General features: G+C 46.4%; 1 protein-coding gene across 3 annotated transcripts in view; it reads right to left on the bottom strand.

Moving 5' to 3' along the window:
- Positions 1 to 2,157: 2,157 nt before the first annotated feature.
- LOC132781571 (trinucleotide repeat-containing gene 18 protein) overlaps positions 2,158 to 19,068 on the bottom strand; it is a 205,856-nt gene continuing 188,945 nt past the window's right edge. For 2 of the 3 annotated variants that reach the window (XM_067473070.1, XM_067473071.1), the window contains exons 25-29: positions 17,640 to 17,804; positions 14,482 to 15,821; positions 12,657 to 12,893; positions 8,981 to 9,055; positions 2,158 to 6,087 (exon numbers count right to left, since the gene is read on the bottom strand). In XM_067473070.1, the coding sequence (XP_067329171.1) occupies positions 5,881 to 6,087; positions 8,981 to 9,055; positions 12,657 to 12,893; positions 14,482 to 15,821; positions 17,640 to 17,804 (2,024 nt within the window). In that variant the 3' untranslated portion in view covers positions 2,158 to 5,880. The remainder of the gene's footprint in view (positions 6,088 to 8,980; positions 9,056 to 12,656; positions 12,894 to 14,481; positions 15,822 to 17,639; positions 17,805 to 19,068) is intronic. The other variant, XM_067473072.1, reaches the window with a different exon arrangement.

The following is a 19,068-nucleotide window of genomic DNA, read 5'->3' as shown; positions in this document are numbered from 1 at the left end:
AAAATAGTGAAGTATGTTGTTGTTGATTCGTTCAGTCGTCTCCGACTCTTCATGAGCTCATGGACCAGCCCACGCCAGAGCTCCCTGTCGGCCGTCACCACTCCCAGCTCCTTCCAGGTCAGTCCAGTCCCTTCAAGGATGCCATCCATCCATCTTGCCCTTGGTCGGCCCCTCTTCCTTTTTCCTTCCACTTTCCCCAGCATCATTCCCTTCTCTAGGCTTTGCTGTCTCCTCATGATGTGGCCAAAGGACTTCCACTTTGCCTCTAGTCTCCTTCCCTCCAGTGAGCAGCCGGGCTTTATTTCCTGGAGGATGGACTGGTTGGATCTTCTCGCAGTCCAAGGCACTCTCAGCACTTTCCTCCAACACCACAGCTCAAAAGCATCTCTCTTCCTTGGCTCAGCCTTCCCTCAGGTCCAGCTCTCACATCCGTAGGTGACTACAGGGAAGACCATGGCTTTGACTAGGCAATGGATCTTGGTTGCCAGTGTGATGTCTCTACTCTTTACTATTTTATCAAGACTGGACATTGCTCTCCTCCCAAGAAGGAAGCGTCTCCTGATTTCCTGGCTACAGTCTGCGTCTGCACTCATCTTTGCGCCTAGGAATACAAAGTCTGTCACGGCCTCCACATTTTCTCCCTCTATTTTCCAGTTGTCAATCATTCTTGTTGCCATAATCTTGGTTTTTTTGACGTTTAGCTGCAACCCGGCTTTTGCGCTTTCTTCTTTCACCTTGATTAGAAGGCTCCTCAGCTCCTCCTCGCTTTCGGCCATCAGAGTGGTGTCATCTGCATATCTGAGGTTGTTAATGTTTCTTCCAGCAATTTTCACCCCAGCTTTGCATTCATCCAGCCCCGCACATCCTCGCATGATGTGTTCTGCATACACGTTAAAAAGGTTGGGTGAGAGGATGCAGCCTTGCCGGACGCCTTTCCCAATCTTGAACCCGTCTCCTGTTCCGTGGTCAGTTCTGACTGTTGCTCCTTGGTCAGATTCCTCAGGAGAGAGGGAAGGGGGCTTGGGATGCCCATCCCACCAAGAACCTGCCACAATTTATTATGATCCACACAGTCAAAGGCTTTAGAAGAGTCAATATGAATAGAATAGTCAAGTGAAGTACGTACTTTCTGAAAATAAATTTACTTTTTTGAATTTACGTTTGTGTACTTATGTTCAAACGGACCTTACTTAAAAAATACCCCTCGTATTTCGGTTTTTCACTTATCGCGGGTGGTCCTGGAACGTAGGTAAGTTTGGAACCATTGTATCTTGAGAGAGAAAGAAAGGGGGAACGCAGGGAGGGGATTCTCAACGGAAGGCAAGGGCTTCGTGTTGTCGTGTTGTGACGATGTGTAACTTTTATTCTCATGTTTATGTGTTGTTTAGACAGTGGTTGATAAATGGTAAGTATGAAGGAATATATTTTGTTGGAGATGGTGGCTTGGCGTTAGCTGGGTTGCCATAGCAACAGGGGCAGAGCCAACTGCCTCTTCACGGGGCAGCTGTTTTGAAAGTCAGTCAGTAAGCCGGTGAGCTACTGAGAAGACTGAATCTCTGGGTGGAGATTCAGGGAATTAATTGGTGACCAAAGGGGTTACAGAAAAGGACCCAGTAGTGATAAAACTACAGGGGGTTATTGATTCTGCATTAAGAATCAAGGTTTGGCTGGGAACCAAGTCTGTTAATAAGCCTTTTAGCTTATTTGTTTTATTAGGACAGTTGTCCAGAAGAGTTACATCTGCTTATAGAAACCTCTTGAAGTCTATGCCTGAGATTACTCATGAAACCTTACTAATGTAAGCAATCAAGATTTGTGCCTCTTGTGAAGAAACAGTTAAACATGTTATACTCCTGTTAAAATAAACTTGTTACTATTTTCCTCAAGCCTTGCCTGATACAGTTTCTCTCAAGGCAAACAGCCTGCATGGGAAGTGGAGTCAAGCCAGGTACGGTAAACGCTGCACTATCAGATGAATAAAGCCTTCTGTAATTAATAGTCCCTTATAAAATAGCTCCTAAGCTGATATTGATCATTGCCCAGCTTTCCTCACAGATTAGGTGGCAGTAAGTTCAACCACACTCCTTCACAGTCGTGTTGTTGATTCTGCGGAAGGAAACAAGCGATCAAAACCGAAGACAAAAATCAAAGGCAGAGTTCCGGTTGTTTAGTTTTTCAATCATAGATTTTTTTTTTATGAAAAGGAATCACACATAATTCGGCAACGAACAGAATGCAAAAAAGGGGTGTGTGGGGGGGGGGGGGGAGGAACCGAAAACGTAACAAAACAAAACAAAAAATAATAAACAGTGTGGGGGGAAAAGGGACAAAAACCTGGCTCCTTTCCTCTCGATTGTCTACAAAAAATCCTTGTGTTCCATAGAAGGCAATGGGCAGTTAAGTGCTTTCTATTTAACATTCGCTTCAATCCTCGCTCTCTGTGTCACTTCTTTATTATTATTATTATTATTATTATTATTATTTGTATAATAACACACTTGCTCACACAAAAGTTGCTTCGACACAAGCACAGAGAGACACAGTTTCCGTACGGATTTTTTCTTCTTCTTCTTCTTCCCCTGCGGTCACACAATCCAACAGGAAATTAAAAAATAGAGGCGTCTAAAATGTCAGACCGTGTTTTCGGGTTTTTTTTTTGTCATAATTTCGTAAATTTTTTTTCACAGTTTTTTTTTAAAAAAATGTTTATATATTTATATATATTTATATATTTATACTTTATAGTTATTAATTAAAAAGTTGGATTCCGTTTTTGCTTTCCCCTCCCCACTTCCCCTTCCTTTTCCACTTCCACTTCCACTTCCTCTCTCTTGTTGTTTTGCTTCCGTCTTACAATCCGGAAGGGAAAAAAGGAAGGAGAACACTACTACATATGAGTCTTTTGGTAGATTCAAACTGTACAGAGTTGTCGAATGGGTGAGTGGAGTGAGTTTAAAAGACACGTCGATCTGTCGAAAGGTCTCTTTTCCGGAAGCGGCGGTCCGGGGTTTCGGGTTGGGGAAAAAAAGGCAGGCGATACAAAGCAGCACCAGTGTGGTTCGGTTAAAAATCGGTCGTGATTTCGGAAAAAAGGGTGGAAAACACAGGAAGACGCCTTTTCCCCGGGACCGGATGTTTCGCCGCAGTATTTTAAAAAAAAAGACAAATATCTGTCCACGGATCTCCCCACTTGTAGTGCTGGAATGGTACAGTCCGACTCGGGCAGAAACAATCACGGCGTCTCAGCGGTGCGTGTGTAGTGTACGAGTTCGTTTGTTTTGATTCTTTAAGTGCAAAATACAGAATTATTATTGTCCGTTCTCACCTCGCCCCATCACCGAACTTTTCGCCCGTGCGGCTTTGCCCGCGACTGATTGCGTCCCTGTATCTCTCGTGGCTCAACGGATGGACAGACGGAGGGATGGACGTGGGTGGGCTGGCAAACTTTAGGGGGAGGTGCCACGGCCAACGCTTCCACCCCCCCCCCCCGCGGGTAAACGCCCCACGTTTCTGCAAGTGCCATCTTCTCCTTAAGTCTTTACGAAGGGGGTCCAGTGGGGGAGGAAGGAGGGGAAATGGTTTCGAGTATTCTGTCCTGTCTGAAACACTGAGGAGTCTTCAGAAGGTCCAGGTGCATGAAATAGGTCAAGGTTTCCCCTTGACATTAAGTCTAGTTGTGTCAGACTCTGGGGGCTGGTGTTCATCTCCATATCTCAGCTGAAGGGCCGGCGTTGTCCGTAGACACCTCCAAGGTCATGTGGCCAGCACGACTGCACGGAGCACCATTTACCGTGGTACCTATGGATCTACTCACATTTGCATGTTTTCGAACTGCTAGGTTGGCAAGAGCTGGGGCTAACAGTGGGAGCTCACCCTCGCTACCTTCCGGCAGAAGCTAACACTGGGAGCTCGCCTTCGCTACCTTCCCACAGAAGCGGTACTTATTGATCTACTCACATTTGCATGTTTTCGAACTGCTAGGTTGGGAGGAGATGGGGCTAACGGTGGGAGCTCACCCTCGCTACCTTCCTGCAGAAGCCAAACTCACATTTGCATGTTTTCAAACTACTAGGTTGGCAGGAGCTGGGGCTAACAGTGGGAGCTCGCCCTCGCTACCTTCCCGCAAAAGCCAAACTCACATTTACATGTTTTTGAACTGCTAGGTTGGCAGGAGCTGGGGCTAACAGTCGGAGCTCACACCGGCTACCTTCCCGCAGAAGCGGTACCTATTGATCTACCCGCATTTGCATGTTTTCGAACTGCTAGGCTGGCAGGAGCTGGGGCTAACAGTGGGAGCTCGCCCTCGCTACCTTCCCGCAGAAGCCAAACTCACATCTGCATGTTTTCAAACTGCTAGGTTGGAAGGAGCTGGGGCTAACTAACAGTGGGAGCTCGCCCTCGCTACCTTCCCGCAGAAGCGGTACCTATTGATCTACTCACATTTGCATGTTTTCAAACTGCTAGGCTGGCAGGAGCTGGAGCTAACCCGCCCCCGCTACCTTCCTGCAGAAGCGGTATCTATTGATCTACTCACATTTGCATGTTTTCAAACTGCTAGGCTGGCAGGAGCTGGGGCTAACGGTGGGAGCTTGCCCCCGCTACCTTCCCGCAAAAGCCAAACTCACATCTGCATGATTTCAAACTGCTAGGCTGGCAGGAGATGGGACTAACAGTGGGAGCTCACCCCGGCTACCTTCCCGCAGAAGCGGTACCTATTGATCTTCTCGCATTTGCATGTTTTCGAACTGCTAGGCTGGCAGGAGATGGGACTAACAGTGGGAGCTCACCCCGGCTACCTTCCCGTAGAAGCGGTACCTATTGATCTTCTCGCATTTGCATGTTTTCAAACTGCTAGGCTGGCAGGAGCTGGGGCTAACAGCGGGAGCTCACCCTGCTCCCTGGATTCGAACCACTGACCTTTTGGTCAGCAAGTTCAGCAGCTCAGAGGTGCAAAAACCTGCTGCGCCACCAGGAAGCCCCTGGTGCTTGTGATATATATATGGAAGGGTAAGTGTTTTGAGTTCCTGAAGCAGCAAAGAGCCAAACAGCCAACGTCCCAAACACACGCCTTTCCCCAAAATCTTGGGTCTGGATGGAAGCAAGATCCGGGATTTCCAAGCAGGAGCCGTTCACTTTACATTCATTTTAACGGGAGGAAGAAATGCTTCTCGTTCAGCCACCCCGGCTTGGAATGAAAAGCACCAAATGTTTGGAAGGAGCAGGAAAATGGATCTAGATAGGACACCGTTGCGTGGCTGGTCTCTCTCAGCATCTCCAGGCTGCAAATTTATGTCCAAGCAACACTATAATTCTCAACCGCGGCTCCTTCCTTCAGTTCTCCATTTGCAGGCCGACTTTCAGGTGGAGCAAACACCTGAGCGGAGGCTCCACGAGCGTCTCGTTGACCCTGCAACATAGTTCATCTTATAGTTTTTGGTGAGGAAGGCTTTTAAGTGGATGACCCTGAAGGTTTGAGAAGACGTTGAGTTTCCTGAAGTATCCTATGCACGCCTGAACCATGGGAAGGAAGGTGTAGTTCAGCTTTATCCCGGCAATCGATGTGGCACAGCACCCCAAAGTCGTACCAGTTCGTGTACGGACAGATTGCAAACTTCCTGCCTTGTGTCGTTTTGTGAAACAACCTTATTCCCTTCTTTTGCACGAGTTCGATCGTTCTGTTTCTGAAAGACCCCTCCGGGGTTTCGCCTTGTATTTCTGGAACGATGTGACCGAGTGTTAAAACAATCATGCTGTCGTTAAAACAGGCACATACATTTCATTACATCCCATTCTTCTTTGCCGTCGTCTCTTCCTTCCTCTACGGAGAGGCGAGGGGCGTTACTCCGAACGCTTTGGGAGGGTGGGATTCCTCCAAAGTAGTTAACAGATGACGGGGACCCCATCTGTGTTGAATATCATGCCCGTGGTGGGCTCGTATGTCCCCGCTAGGTAGTAAAGGTCTTCGCTGTCCTGGTATTTCTTGGTTTTCAGCATCTGCTCGTATTGCTCCAAGTCGACCACCAGACATTTGTGCGAGATTGTCTGGACGTCGTTCTCGTCAACGTGGGAAGACTGGTACAGCGCACGCTGGGTCGGAAAGGAGAGAAAGAGAGAGGGAAGGGGAGAGGTTAGCCGGGCGACGTGGAAGACACCAAAGCACAATAAGAAGCAATACATCTCCTATTTATTTATTATTTATTTCGGTTGCTTCTACCCCGCCCTTTTCACCCCGGGGGAGGGGGGGGGACTTAGGGCGGCTTACAAAAGCGAGGCACAATTCGATGCCCGCATCACAAACAGCATAACAGTTAACACAATACTTTTAGCAATAACTGTTAACAAAAATAATAATTATTACCGGCAGAAACAACCATAAAACCAATAAAAGCAATGAAAGCAATAAAATCAATACAAACCTCATTAATAGTCAGCGTTTCAGGGTCTCATAGTTTAAGTTCCAATTTCCACTAAATTGTCGGTCCTGTCCATCTGGTTTCCATATCTAGTTGTCGGATTGCCCAAAGGCCTGGTCCCACAACCACGTCTTTACCTTTCTCCTGAAGGCAAGGAGGGATGTTGATGCCCTGATTTCCCCCGGGAGTGAGTTCCACAGGTGGGGGGCCACCACTGAGAAGGCCCTGCTCCTCGTCCCTACCAGCCTCACTTGTGATAGTGGTGGGGTCAAGAGCAGGGCCTCCCCAGATGATCTCAGATTCCGGGGTGGGACGTAGAGGGAGATACGTTTGGACAGATACGCTGGACCGGAACCGTAAAGGGTTTTGTAGGTCAAAACCAGCACCTTGAATTGTGCTGGGAACTGAATCGGCAGCCAGTGGAGCTGACACAGCAGGGGGGTGGTGTGCTCCCTGTATGACGCTCCGGAGAGTAGTCTGGCTGCTGCTCGCTGGACCACTTGAAGTTTCCGAACAGTCTTCAAGGGCAACCCCACGTAGAGTGCATTGCAGTAGTCTATACGGGATGTGACAAGAGCTCCTATTCTTCCCTATGAACCATCAAGATTACTCAGATCGTCTGGAGGGGCCCTGCTCTCGATCCCGCCGGCCTCAGAAGCACGGCTGGTGGGGACGAGGGACAGGGCCTTCTCGGTGGTGGCCCCACAACTCTGGAACTCTCTCCCGCCAGAGGTCAGAACCGCCCCAACAATCCTGACATTCAGGAAACAGGTGAAGTCGTGGTTATGGAGTCAGGCTTTCGAAGAATGAGACAACGATCTGGATGGAAGACGGTGTATATTCGATATTCGAGTTTCGTATGACGACTGACCACTGTAGTTTTAAATTGGTAGGTTACTCACCTGTAACCATCTTTCTTCGAGTGGTCCTCCGTGTTTTTTAATGTTTTATTGTAATGTGCACTTTGATATTTTACTGATTGTATGTGTTTTTATGGTTAGAAACCGGGCTGAGTCCCTCTTATGAGGTGAGAAGCTTGGTATATAGAACTTTGAAATAAATAAATAAATAAATAAATAAATCTTTTAAAACAGTGTTTCTCAGCCTTCCTTATGCCGTGACCCCTTAATACCATTCCTCATGTTGTGTTGACCCCCAACTACAAAATTATTTTCATTGCTACTTCACAACTATAATTTTGCTACTATTATGACTTGCAATGCATATATCTGATATGCAGGATGTATTTTCATTCACTGGACCAAATTTGGTACGTATACCCGATATGCCCAAATTTGAATACTGGTGGAGTTGGGAGGGGATTGATTTTGTCATTTGGAAGTTGTAGTTGCTGGGATTTATAGTTCACCTACAATCAAAGAGCATTCTGAACTCCACCGACAATGGAATTGAACCAAACTTGGCACACAGAACTTCTATGACAAACAGAAAACACTGGAAGGGTTTGGAGGGCATTGGACTTGGGTTTTGGAGTTGTAGTTCACCAATAGTGAAAGGACCAAGGTAGTGACATCCCCAGCTCATTCCTTGTTTGGGTATCAGCCAGCACGTCAAAGGCTTAAATCAAGAAATAGTTTTCAAAGACCTACAGAGACATTCGCTGGAACACCTCAGCAAGCGAGAGTCCAAAAGTGGCAGGCTCAAACCCAGAACCTCAATCAGTGGCTGATACCAAATGAGAGACTCCTCCCTGGGCACACAGAAGACTGGGCGACTTGGAAGGCGCTGAACAGACTGCGTTCTGGCACCACGAGATGCAGAGCCAACCTTTAGAAATGGGGCCACAAAGTAGAATCCACGATTAAAGGAAAGAATCTGGGTAATTGGTAGGAAGAATAAGGCCATATTCGACAATGTGTGGGGCTGAGTTAGAACTGGCCATTTTCAAAGGCTTGTTGAAACCACCAGGTCTTCAAGCTCTTACGAAAGGAGGGGAGGAACGGGGCCTGTCTTATTTCCCTTGGAAGGGCGTTCCAGAGGCGGGGGGCCACCAGTGAGAGGATCCTCTCTCTTGTCCCCACCAACTGCGCTTGAGACAATAGTGGGACTGAGAGGAGGGCCTCCCCGGAAGATCTTAGAGCTTAAAGGTTTTCCCCTGACATTAATTCCAGTCGTGTTCGACTCTGGAGGTTAGTGCTCATCATTTTTAAGCTGAAGAACCAGCGTTGCCCATAAACACCTCGAAGGTCATGTGGCCAGCATGATTGCATGGAGTTCCATTATCTTCCCTCCGAAGTAGTACGTTTTGATCTACCCACATTTGCATGTTTTCGAACTGCTAGGTTGGCAGAAGCTGGGGCTAACAGCAGGAGCAAGGATAATGAGCTTGCTTCTGCAATCTGCTCTCAGCAGTCTGGCACATCTTCCAGAGACTGTACCACTGTAAAGAACTTCAGGATGGAGCTTGGTTCCAAAACACGCAAATGACAGCTAAGGGCCAACTGACAAAAGCTTGGGGCTTTTTCAGACCATGCAAAGAACAGGAAGGGTGTGTCCTTTGCAATATTTTCTCTCCTAAAGACCAAGAGGTCCCTGCCCACACTCACCTCCATGAAGTCTTTCCTCTGGTTGGAACCCTGGAGTGCGGTGGAAAGGCTCCTCCCGGACTTCTGATCCCAGCGCTGAAGTCAGGAAGAACCAACAGAGTGAAGGTGAAGAGATGGAGTAGAGAAACAACAGAAAGAAAGGAGTGAGATTAGCAGGAATCAAAAACAACAACACTCAAAGCTTTCGACGAACAAAATAGCCTTTTCGACTGCGCCCAGAACTTGGTCTTGTAGGAAGGATTGAGGGTGGAAATACAGTGCATTCTGCTCAGATGTTTGGATCCACTTGACTTTTTGTTTTTTGTCTGCCTTCAAGATGTTTCAACCTATAGTGACCCTAAGGAACCCATCACAGAGTTTTCTCAGCAAGATTTGTCCAAAGGGGCCTCACTTTTGCTTTCCTCTGAGGCTGAGAATATGTGACTTTCTTAATCTTATCCAAGCAGGCTTCTGGAACTGAGCAGGGATTTCAACCCTGGTTTCCGTGAGCCTTAGCCTAACACTCAAACCACTATTAGGGTCACGATGAAATATGATATATGGTTTGAAGGGACTTAATGAAAGGTGTGTTGGGGTTCAGCCTGCGTGTGAACCTGATTCTCTGATTGTATTTCCTGATGCAACCGAACAGGCTACTGAACACGTTTTTTCCCCTGATGGTTTGGAAACTGTCGATTCTGAAGTCAGTGGCTTGGAAAGTGAAACTACATTTCCTGATGGGAATGTTTCTGAATCAAGCAGTGATAGCTCTCCAGAGGAGCTAGCACCAGCCTTTTTTTTAATGAGGATAGAAAAGGACAGATTTGGAAAAACAGGAGTGAATCGCAGAGTCTGCGAAGGTCAGGCAGATTAAAGGAAAGGGAGGCACAAGCTTCAAAGCCTGGAGGCGTGTCCCGAAATAGTTTCTTTAGTTTAAAGTGTCTCTCCCCGGGCTGTCTCGTTAGATCAAGCATAGTTTAGACTGAGGCAATACCTTGGCAGATTTCCCGTTTCCCATGGCCTGCATTCCCAGAGGCTTCTAGTTTCCAAGTATGGTTAGTGAAATGCTAACAGGTTCCAGGTTTTTATAGTGTTGCTTTTGGAATTTTGGTCTAGTTCAGAGATATTCCTGACTGCTGAATTTTACTGTGGCTTTTTGACTTTGTCTTTTCCTCTATTTTGTAACCATTTTCCATCAATAAAAATGATTGTTTTTTCCCACAGTCAAGTGTGGTGGATTAATATCTTATGGTCTTGTTTCCTGATCTGGGTTGCAACAAGATGTCTGAATGGGGCCTCCTTGGGTTGAAGATTCCACCATAAGAAATAAGGCCTGGATAACAACTGCAATTCATGGACTGTAATTAAAAGTTGCTGATGAGAAGCACTGAAAGGGTTAAATAGATGCAATAACTCAGCAAAAGCTGTTCTGTTGCCGCACAGAATGATTAAGTGTTAATATTGCTGACTTGATGAACTTTTGGGGAAAAACAACATGTTAACCTTAATCAGAAACAATGGCTCTTTTAAGTTAAGGTGAAGAAGAAAGCCAGAACAAGGCTTGTGCTTTGCTAACACCAATCAAGGAGAGTCAACATCTGTCTGGAAACTGAGATGGAGACAGAATGTTTCAGGATGGAAGACGTCTATCATTAATTTACAACTTTGGGCTAACATCAGCAGAAATATTGCTATAGAAGAGAGCTTATTCTCCTTCCTCTCTGCTCCATGGGAAGGACAGAGATGGTGTATGGAGAGTGTCAGATCTGCTATGGGAAAGCAGCATTCTGTACACTTTGGGCTCCTTTTCTCAAGGGAAGAGGAAGGGGTGCATTTTGCAGTCATGATATGTTTGCAGGGAGTCAGGTTCTGCCGTAGGAAAAAGGATTTGGTTCTTGGCATTGTGCTTAGGGTAAGAATGTGTTTTTTTAAAAAAAGTTTAGAAGTTCAGAAGTTCTGTAACTATGTGTTGGCAGATTTGCAAGGAAGCAGTCTGGCCTATGAGATGTTCTTCACGGAGGAAGAATGGAGAAATTGTGATTTATGCATGATGATAATTGAATGTTTCTATGTAGTGAGAACGCTGAGTAAAAATATACCCCCTCCTCCCCCCGCTTTTGTTTATCTGACTTAAGCATTCATTTAATTGCCTGACTAGTTATATTTTGAAACAGTGAACCCTCTGCTAGGATGTCCTTTTGGTTATACAGTGTTTCCTCACTTATCATGGGTATTCTGTCCCAGGACCACCCGCAATAAGTGAAAATCCGCGAAGTAGGGATGAGGCGTAGGACTGCCCCCTCCTAGGAATGGCTCCACTCACTCCTCTCTCCCCCTCTCCGCTCTCTCACTCTCACCCTTCGCTTTCTCTTTCCTCTCCTCTTTCCCCATCCCTTCCTCCCTCCCCCCTCCCCTTGCACACCACACTTCCCGCTGGCTCTTCCTCGCATGCCTGCCTCTCTCTCCCCTCCTCCTCTTCCCCCTCCTCCTTCCCCGCACGTGCATGCCTTCTTCATCTTCCTCTCCTCTCTCCCCCCCCCCCCCCCCCGGTCAGTAAGGTGGCTGCAGGAGAAGGAAAGTGCTGTCAGGAAAGGGAAGGGAAAGAGAAGGGAAGGGAACGGAAAAGAAAGGAAAGGAAAGGGAGAGGGAGAGGGAAGGGAAAGGAAAGAGAAAGGGAAGGGAAAGAGAACGGAAGGGAAGGAAAGGGAAGGGAAAGGAAAAGGAAGGGAAAGGGAAGAGAAAGGAAAGGGAGAGGGAGTGGAAAGGAAAGAGAAGGGAAAGGGAAGGGAAAGGAAAAGGAAGGAAAAGGGAAGGGAAAGGAAAAGGAAGGGAAAGGGAAGAGAAAGGAAAGGGAGAGGGAAGGGAAAGGAAAGGAAGGGAAAGGAAAGGGGAAGGGAAAGGAAAAGGAAGGGAAAGGGAAGAGAAAGGAAAGGGAGAGGGAAGGGAAAGGAAAGAGAAGGGAAAGGAAAGGAAGGGAAAGGGAAGGGAAAGGGAAGGAAGGGAAAGGGAAGGGGAAAGGGAAGAGAAAGGAAAGGGAGAGAGAAGGGAAACGAAAGAGAAGGGAAAGGAAAGGAAGGGAAAGGGAAGGAAGGGAAAGGGAAGGGAAAGGAAAAGGAAAAGGAAGGGAAAGGGAAGGGAAAGGGAAGGGAAGGGAAAGGGAAAGGGAAAGGAAGGGGAAGGGAAGGGAAAAGGAAAGGGAAGGGAAAGGAAAGGGAGAGGGAAGGGAAAGGAAAGGAAGGGAAAGGGAAGGGGAAGGGAAAGGAAAAGTAAGGGAAAGGAAAAGTAAGGGAAAGGAGAGGGAAAGGGAAGGAAAGGGAAAGGGAAGGGAGAGGGAGAGGGAAAGGGAAGAGAAAGGAAAGGAAAAGGGAAAGGGAAGGGAAAGGAAACAAGCCCTTCTCGCCTTTCCCTTCGCCGGGTGAAGAGAGAGAGAACAAAGGAAAGGAATAAAAAGGTCTTCAAGGCTGGAGGGAAGGAGGACTGAGAGGAAAACCATGAAACAGCGAGTCTGCGAAAAGCGAACCGCAAAATAGCAAAGAAACGTTGTATAGGTGTATAGGTATAAGGTATAAGGGCCACATAATAATAATCCCTGTTATTTGGCTTTCTTCTCAAAGTTGAGATGATTTCCCTCCACGACTGAGCCAGAGTTTTCCTCTCCCCTTGAATAAGGAAGTTTCACGCTTCAGAGGCCGCCTACCTTGCCTTCGTTGAGTTTCTTCCCAGGATTGGTCTCTTCTGGGTGGTAAAACCATTTCACCCGGACGACCATGTTGTTCCCCCAGGACTCCCACATGCTCTGGATCCGGCCAATGTAGGGCAGGTTGGGCCGGCCGGCCGATAGGAAGACGGCACAATCTCCGATGCGGATGATCTCCTTTCCGCGGACAATGGCTTTGTAGAAGAGCTTCCGGGCTTTTCCCTTCATCCCACGCCTCTGTGGAACAGAAGAATGCAGGATCTCATAAGCTCAGAACCTGTTTTCCACATTAGGATGGATCCAGATCCTAAGCCACACACACACATATATAAACATACATTTATATCTAAACTTTATATATTTATTTATTTATATAAAGTTTATTATTATTATGCTGCTCTGGGACCAGAGTGAAGAGAAGGGGTCAGGAAGACAGTTCCACCTTGTCTCCTGCACTATGATAATAAAATAATATAATATATTGTATATACATATAATATTGAAAATATTATGATGTAATACAATATAATACTACTACTAATAATACAACATTATAATTATATATTTTATATTACATGTAATATTACTAATAATATTACAGTAAAATGGTATGGTAGAATATAGTAATACATAATACTTAATATTTATTTATTTATAACATTTATATGCCACCCTTCTCACTCCAAAGGGGACTCAGAGCAGCTCTCTCTCTCTCTCTCTCTATATATATATATATATATTGTTGGAGTTCAGCCTGATCCTGATCTGTGGGAACCGGATTCTCTGATAGTTTTTCCAACTGAGCAAGCTCTCCCTGACTCTGACAGTGTGGAATCTGTTGTTGATGCAGAGGTCAGCGGGGATGAAAACGAAACCCAACAGCTGGAGGAAAATGTTTTGGAAGTTAGCCGTGATATCACTAGCCGTGATATCTCTCCACCTGGGGTTTTTAATGAGGACCGAAGAGAACAGATAGTTAGAGACAGAAATGTTTCCCAGTTTCTACGAAGGTCCCATCGTTTACAGGAGAGACAGGCCCAGACGTCAAAGTCAAGGGGCGTTTCAAAGAATAGCTTCTTTGGTTTAAGAGGCCTCCTACCGGGTGCCTCTTTAGATCAAGCAACGTTTGGTACTGTGACTGTGCCTTGGCAGAATTCCTGTGTTTCGTGGCCGGTAATCCCAGAGGCTTAGTTATCAAGTCAAAATTTTGCTCAAGTTCAGAGATTCTACTGACTGCTGTGTTTTTCTGTGGCTTTTTGACTTTGCATTTACCTTTCTTTTGTAACCAATTTTTCATCAATAAACAAGGATTGCTTTTCCTACAGTCCAGTGTGGTGGATTTAATCTTATGGTCTCGTTTCTTGAACTGAGATGCAACATATATATGTGTGTGTATATATATGTGTGTGTGTGTGTGTGTGTGTGTATGTGTATATACACACACACACATATACTATATTGTACTATACCATTATATTGTAATATTATTACTAATATTACATCTATACATGTAATATAAAATATAAAATAAAAATATAAAATAATATAAAATATTTAATTATAATATCATATGATATTGTGCTATGGTAATAATATAATGTATTGTATTTACATATTACTCGTAAGCCGCTCTGAGTCCCCTTCGGGATGAGTAGGGCGGCATATAAATGTCGTAAATAAATAAATATATGTTTTGCACTTAATGTGAGGTGAGCAGCCTTGGGCCCTGTCACAGGAGAAAGGTGCGATATAAATAAATGTTAAAAGTTATGCTTTGACTGCAACTGCCATTAACCCACTCTTGCACAGTCCAATCCTCCCTCACCTGGGTAGGCTTCCCAAACCACTTCCAAAGCTGTCGTGCAGGTAGGAAGGCAGCAATTTTGGGCCTGTTCTCCACGGAAGGCAGCCGCTGGCGCTTGGCAAGCTCCTTGGTGGTGGGCAGGTGGATCCCTTCGCGCTTCTTGGGCCGGTTCTTGTTCCCGCTCGGCTGCTTCTGTGCCGCCGCCTGCTGCTGCTGTTGTGCTTGTGGTGGCGATGGTTGTGGCGGCTGCTGCTGCTTAGAGTCCGGAGGGTGGGAAGCCGAGCGGGATTTCCCGGCCTGCTTGGCTGGCTTAGAAGGCAAGGCCTGCTGGGCAGAAGAAACACCGGGCTGGGATTCAGAAGTCTCCTCGTCCGAGCTGCAGGAGGAGTCTTCATCCGTGGTGGAGGAAGAAGAAGACGAGGAGGAAGAGCTGGAGCTGGAGGAAGAGGAAGTGGAGGAGGAGGAAGAAGAGGAGGAGGAAGAGGAGCTGCTACTGCTGGAGGAGGAGGAAGTGGAGGAGTTTGTGGAAGACATGGGCGTGGAGGCCCGCGAGCTGGCGGAGCTGCCATCTTGGGCGGTGCCGCCGTTCTTCTCTGCTTCTTCTTCTTCCCCTTCAGACTCCGAACTGCTGCCGCTACTGTTGCTTTCGGACTCGTCTCCTGCCGGCTCTGCTCGGTCTTTGTCCTCATGATCTTTGGAAGACGAAGGAGTCTCTCCAGAGCCACCTCCAAACTTGCTGGAAAACTTAGAGGCAGAAGCTTCTCCCCCGGATGCTTTGTTCCTCGAAGATTTCTGCTTGGCGTCGGCACTTGCGATGGAATTGTAGCTCATTCCCAGGATGTTCTTGGCCTCCCTCCTGCCGGCCAGGTTTGAGCTTCCCAGCATCCGCATGGCTTCTTTCGTCTTCTTGCTCTTGGGAGACATGACCCCCTCGTGGTCTAGCTTGATCAGGACCTCACTGTCCGGGATCTTCCTCTGGGCTTTGGCCGTTGACCCAAACTCCGGGGATTCCTCGGAGGACTTCCCTTTCTTTGACTTGACTTTGTGGGAGGAGGCATCAGAAGAACCAAAGGCTCCCAAGATGCCGGAGAGCTCAGCGTACTGCTCGTTGCCACGAACGCTGCTAAACACTGGCGACTGGAAAGAGGACTGCGATGGACTGTGGATTTTGGCTGAAATCTTCATCTTACTGCCTTTACTTTGGTGTTTTTCTTCTGTGGGGTCTGGGGAGGATCTGGCAGGGACCGGCGGCGTTTTCTTTGAGCTTTTCACAGTCTGCTTGCAAACAGTCTTTTCGGGCAGATGGGAAGGGCTTGTGGGTATTTCCTCCTGGTTTGTTGGTTCTGTTAGGACACTTTCTTCTGGGAAACAACAAAAAAGCACATCAATGGAATAAAGAAATAAAACACCATTTGCAGATAATAATAATAATAACAACAACACTGTTCTACAAATTGTCAGGTTTTACAAAGTATTGTATGTAATGTAATATGGCTGAGTCATGCACTGCTAATGGGCTTCTATTGGAAATGCTGAGTCATGCATTAACTGTATATAGGGAATCATTTGGGGAATGTGTTCTGGCCTAGTCCAGGTGATTGTGAATGATGCAATCCTGGGTCTGAGTTAAGTTAATGAGTTGGGAACCAATCAGAGATTGATATGTGTAATTGTAAAGAATTGTATATAAGGAAGTCATATACAGTGTAGTCTCTCTCCTTGTGCTGTGATGTTGTTCGTCGAAGTCTCTATGTAATTGATTAAAAGAACCTGTCTGCTAAGACAAAATATAACTATGTGCTGTGGTAAGTTTGTAATGTCATCTAGACTGAGGGAAAGACAATGGTAAACTGACAATGGCCGGGCATGTGCTCAAGTGTCTGTAAAAGGTTCCAGAGTGACTGCAGGCTGTGGGAGCAGTATGTGTGAAAAAGATCTTGGAGTCCTCGTGGACAACAATTTAAACATGAGCCAACAATGTGATATGGAGGCAAAAAAAGACAATGGGATTTTGGCCTGCATCAAGAGGAGCATAGTGTCTAGATCTAGGGAAGTCATGCTACCCTCTATTCCGCTTTGGTTAGATCACACCTGGAATATTGTGTCCAATTCTGGGCACCACAATTGAAGAGAGATATTGACAAGCTGGAATGTGTCCAGAGGAGGGTGACTAAAATGATCAAGGGTCTGGAGAACAAGCCCTATGAGGAGCGACTTAAGGAGCTGGGCATGTTTAGCCTGAAGAAGAGGAGTCTGAGAGGAGATATGATAGCCATGTATAACTATGTGAGAGGAAGCCACAGGGAGGAGGGAGCAAGCTTGTTTTCTGCTTCCTTGGAGACTAGGACGCGGAACAATGGCTTCAAACTACAAGAGAGGAGATTCCATCTGAACATGAGGAAGAACTTCCTGACTGTGAGAGCCGTTCAGCAGTGGAACTCTCTGCCCCGGAGTATGGTGGAGGCTCCTTCTTTGGAAGCTTTTAAACAGGGGCTGGATGGCCATCTGTCAGGGGTGCTTTGAATGCAATATTCCTGCTTCTTGGCAGAATGGGATTGGGCTGGATGGCCCATGAGGTCTCTTTGATTCTATGATTCTATGTGTTCTGGCCTGGTCCAGGTGATTGTGAATGATGCAATCCTGGGTCTGAGTTAAGTTAATGAGTTGGGAACCAATCAGAGATTGAGATGTGTAATTGTATAGAATTGTATATAAGGAAGTCATGTACAGTGTATTCTCTCTCCTTGTGCTGTGATGCTGTTCATCGAAAGCTCTATGTAATTGATTAAAAGAACCTGTCTGCTAAGACAAGATATAACTATGTGCTGTGGTAAGTTTGTAATGTCATCTAGACTGGGGGAAAGACAATGGTAAAACTGACAACGGCCGGGCATGTGCTCAAGTGTCTGTAAAAGGTTCCAGAGTGACTGCAGGCTGTGGGAGAAGTTGACTGAAAATACTGTGCAGGAAGAAGCTACTGGAAAGTGCTGAAGTTGTGCAACTGATCTGCTGCTGAATTGTGAAGTTAATCTCAAAAAAACCACACATTAAGATGCAATCAAACATTCCTTCATTCCACTCTGGGCTACAGGGACTGAGCCTGGCCTGGGAGAAAGCAGCTTTCCTAGTGTCTTCTCACAATGTTCCCAACCCACTAAGACAGGCTGTGGTGTTTATACCAGCTTTCTCCTTGTTGCTTGTTTTTCTCCCACGTCCTTTGCCTTTTGAAGCGATCTCGTCCGATTCCATCCCAGTTCCTTCTTTTCCTTCTCCAGTATCTTTACTGGATTTGCGGCTGCGGCGTTTCATGCTGGGTACCAAGAGGGCCGGAGAAGGCTCGGCACCTGCAACAGTCAAGAGCCATTGTTGGCATTGTGCTCCTTGGTTCTTGCCCTTCTATCTGCCTCGCTCTCTCACACACACCCAAATAATAATAATAATAATAATAATAATAATAATAATAATAATAACAATAATAATAATAATAATAATACTTTATTTATACCCCGCTACCATCTTCCCAAGGGACTCGGTGTGGCTTACATGAGGCCGAGGCCGAATACAACAGCACAAGCAATAACAACAACAACAACAGTACAAGCAATTAAAATAAAAACATAGACAATAAAATATACAACATTAGCAATAAGACAAACAGAATTAAAAACAGTGGGAAGGCCAAATGTAAAGTTAAAATTGGAAGTGATGCTGGGACATGGACGAAAAGGTGATAGTGGCGTTTGTGGAAGGGCATACGAGCAGATCTAAAAAATATAAAGTGCTTGGAGGACAAAGTGCTATGGGATCATTATTCCAGGAAGGCACACTGGAACAACCATGTCTTCAAGCTCCTCCTGAAGACTGCCAGAGTTGGGGCCTGTCTGATATCTTTAGGGAGAGAGTTCCAGAGTCGAGGGGCCACCACCGAAAAGGCCCTTTCTCTCGTCCCCACCAATCGTGTCTGCGAGGCTGGTGGGATCGAGAGCAGGGCCTCTCCGGATGATCGAAGGGATCGTGTGGGTTCGTATACAGAGATGCGGTCACGCAGGTAGGTGGGTCCCAAACCGTTCAGGGCTTTGTAGGTAAGAACTTGCACCTTGAATTGGGACCGGTAAATGAATGGTAGCCAGTGGAGCTCCTTGAACAGGAAGGTTGACCGCTCCCTTTAAGGGGCCCCAGTTAACAACCTGGCTGCCGCCCCTTGGATCATCTGAAATTTCCGGGCCATTTTCAAGGGCAGCCCCACATAGAGTGCATTACAGTAATCCAGTCTAGAGGTGACTAAGGCGTGGACCACTTTGGCCAGATCAGCCTTTGCGAGGTACACATTACTGCCCCCCAAATCCACCTGAGAGTGACTTAAAATAGGATTACCGGCAGAAATCCACACTGCAAGCAAAACATGTATCAGTGAGCTCTGTTGTGGCTCCTATTCATAATGCTGAGTTTCTTTAAGTGCAACCTAAATATGGGCAGAGTTGTATTGCCGAAGGCTTTCATGGCTGGAATCACTAAGTTCTTGTGGGTTTTTTCGGGCTATAGGGCCATGTTCTAGAGGCATTTTCTCCTGACGTTTCGCCTGCATCTATGGCAAGCATCCTCAGAGGT

This window comes from Anolis sagrei, chromosome X (assembly GCF_037176765.1).
Source record: "Anolis sagrei isolate rAnoSag1 chromosome X, rAnoSag1.mat, whole genome shotgun sequence".
NCBI lineage: Eukaryota > Metazoa > Chordata > Lepidosauria > Squamata > Dactyloidae > Anolis > Anolis sagrei.
This window is presented reverse-complemented; position numbering and strand designations above follow the sequence as displayed.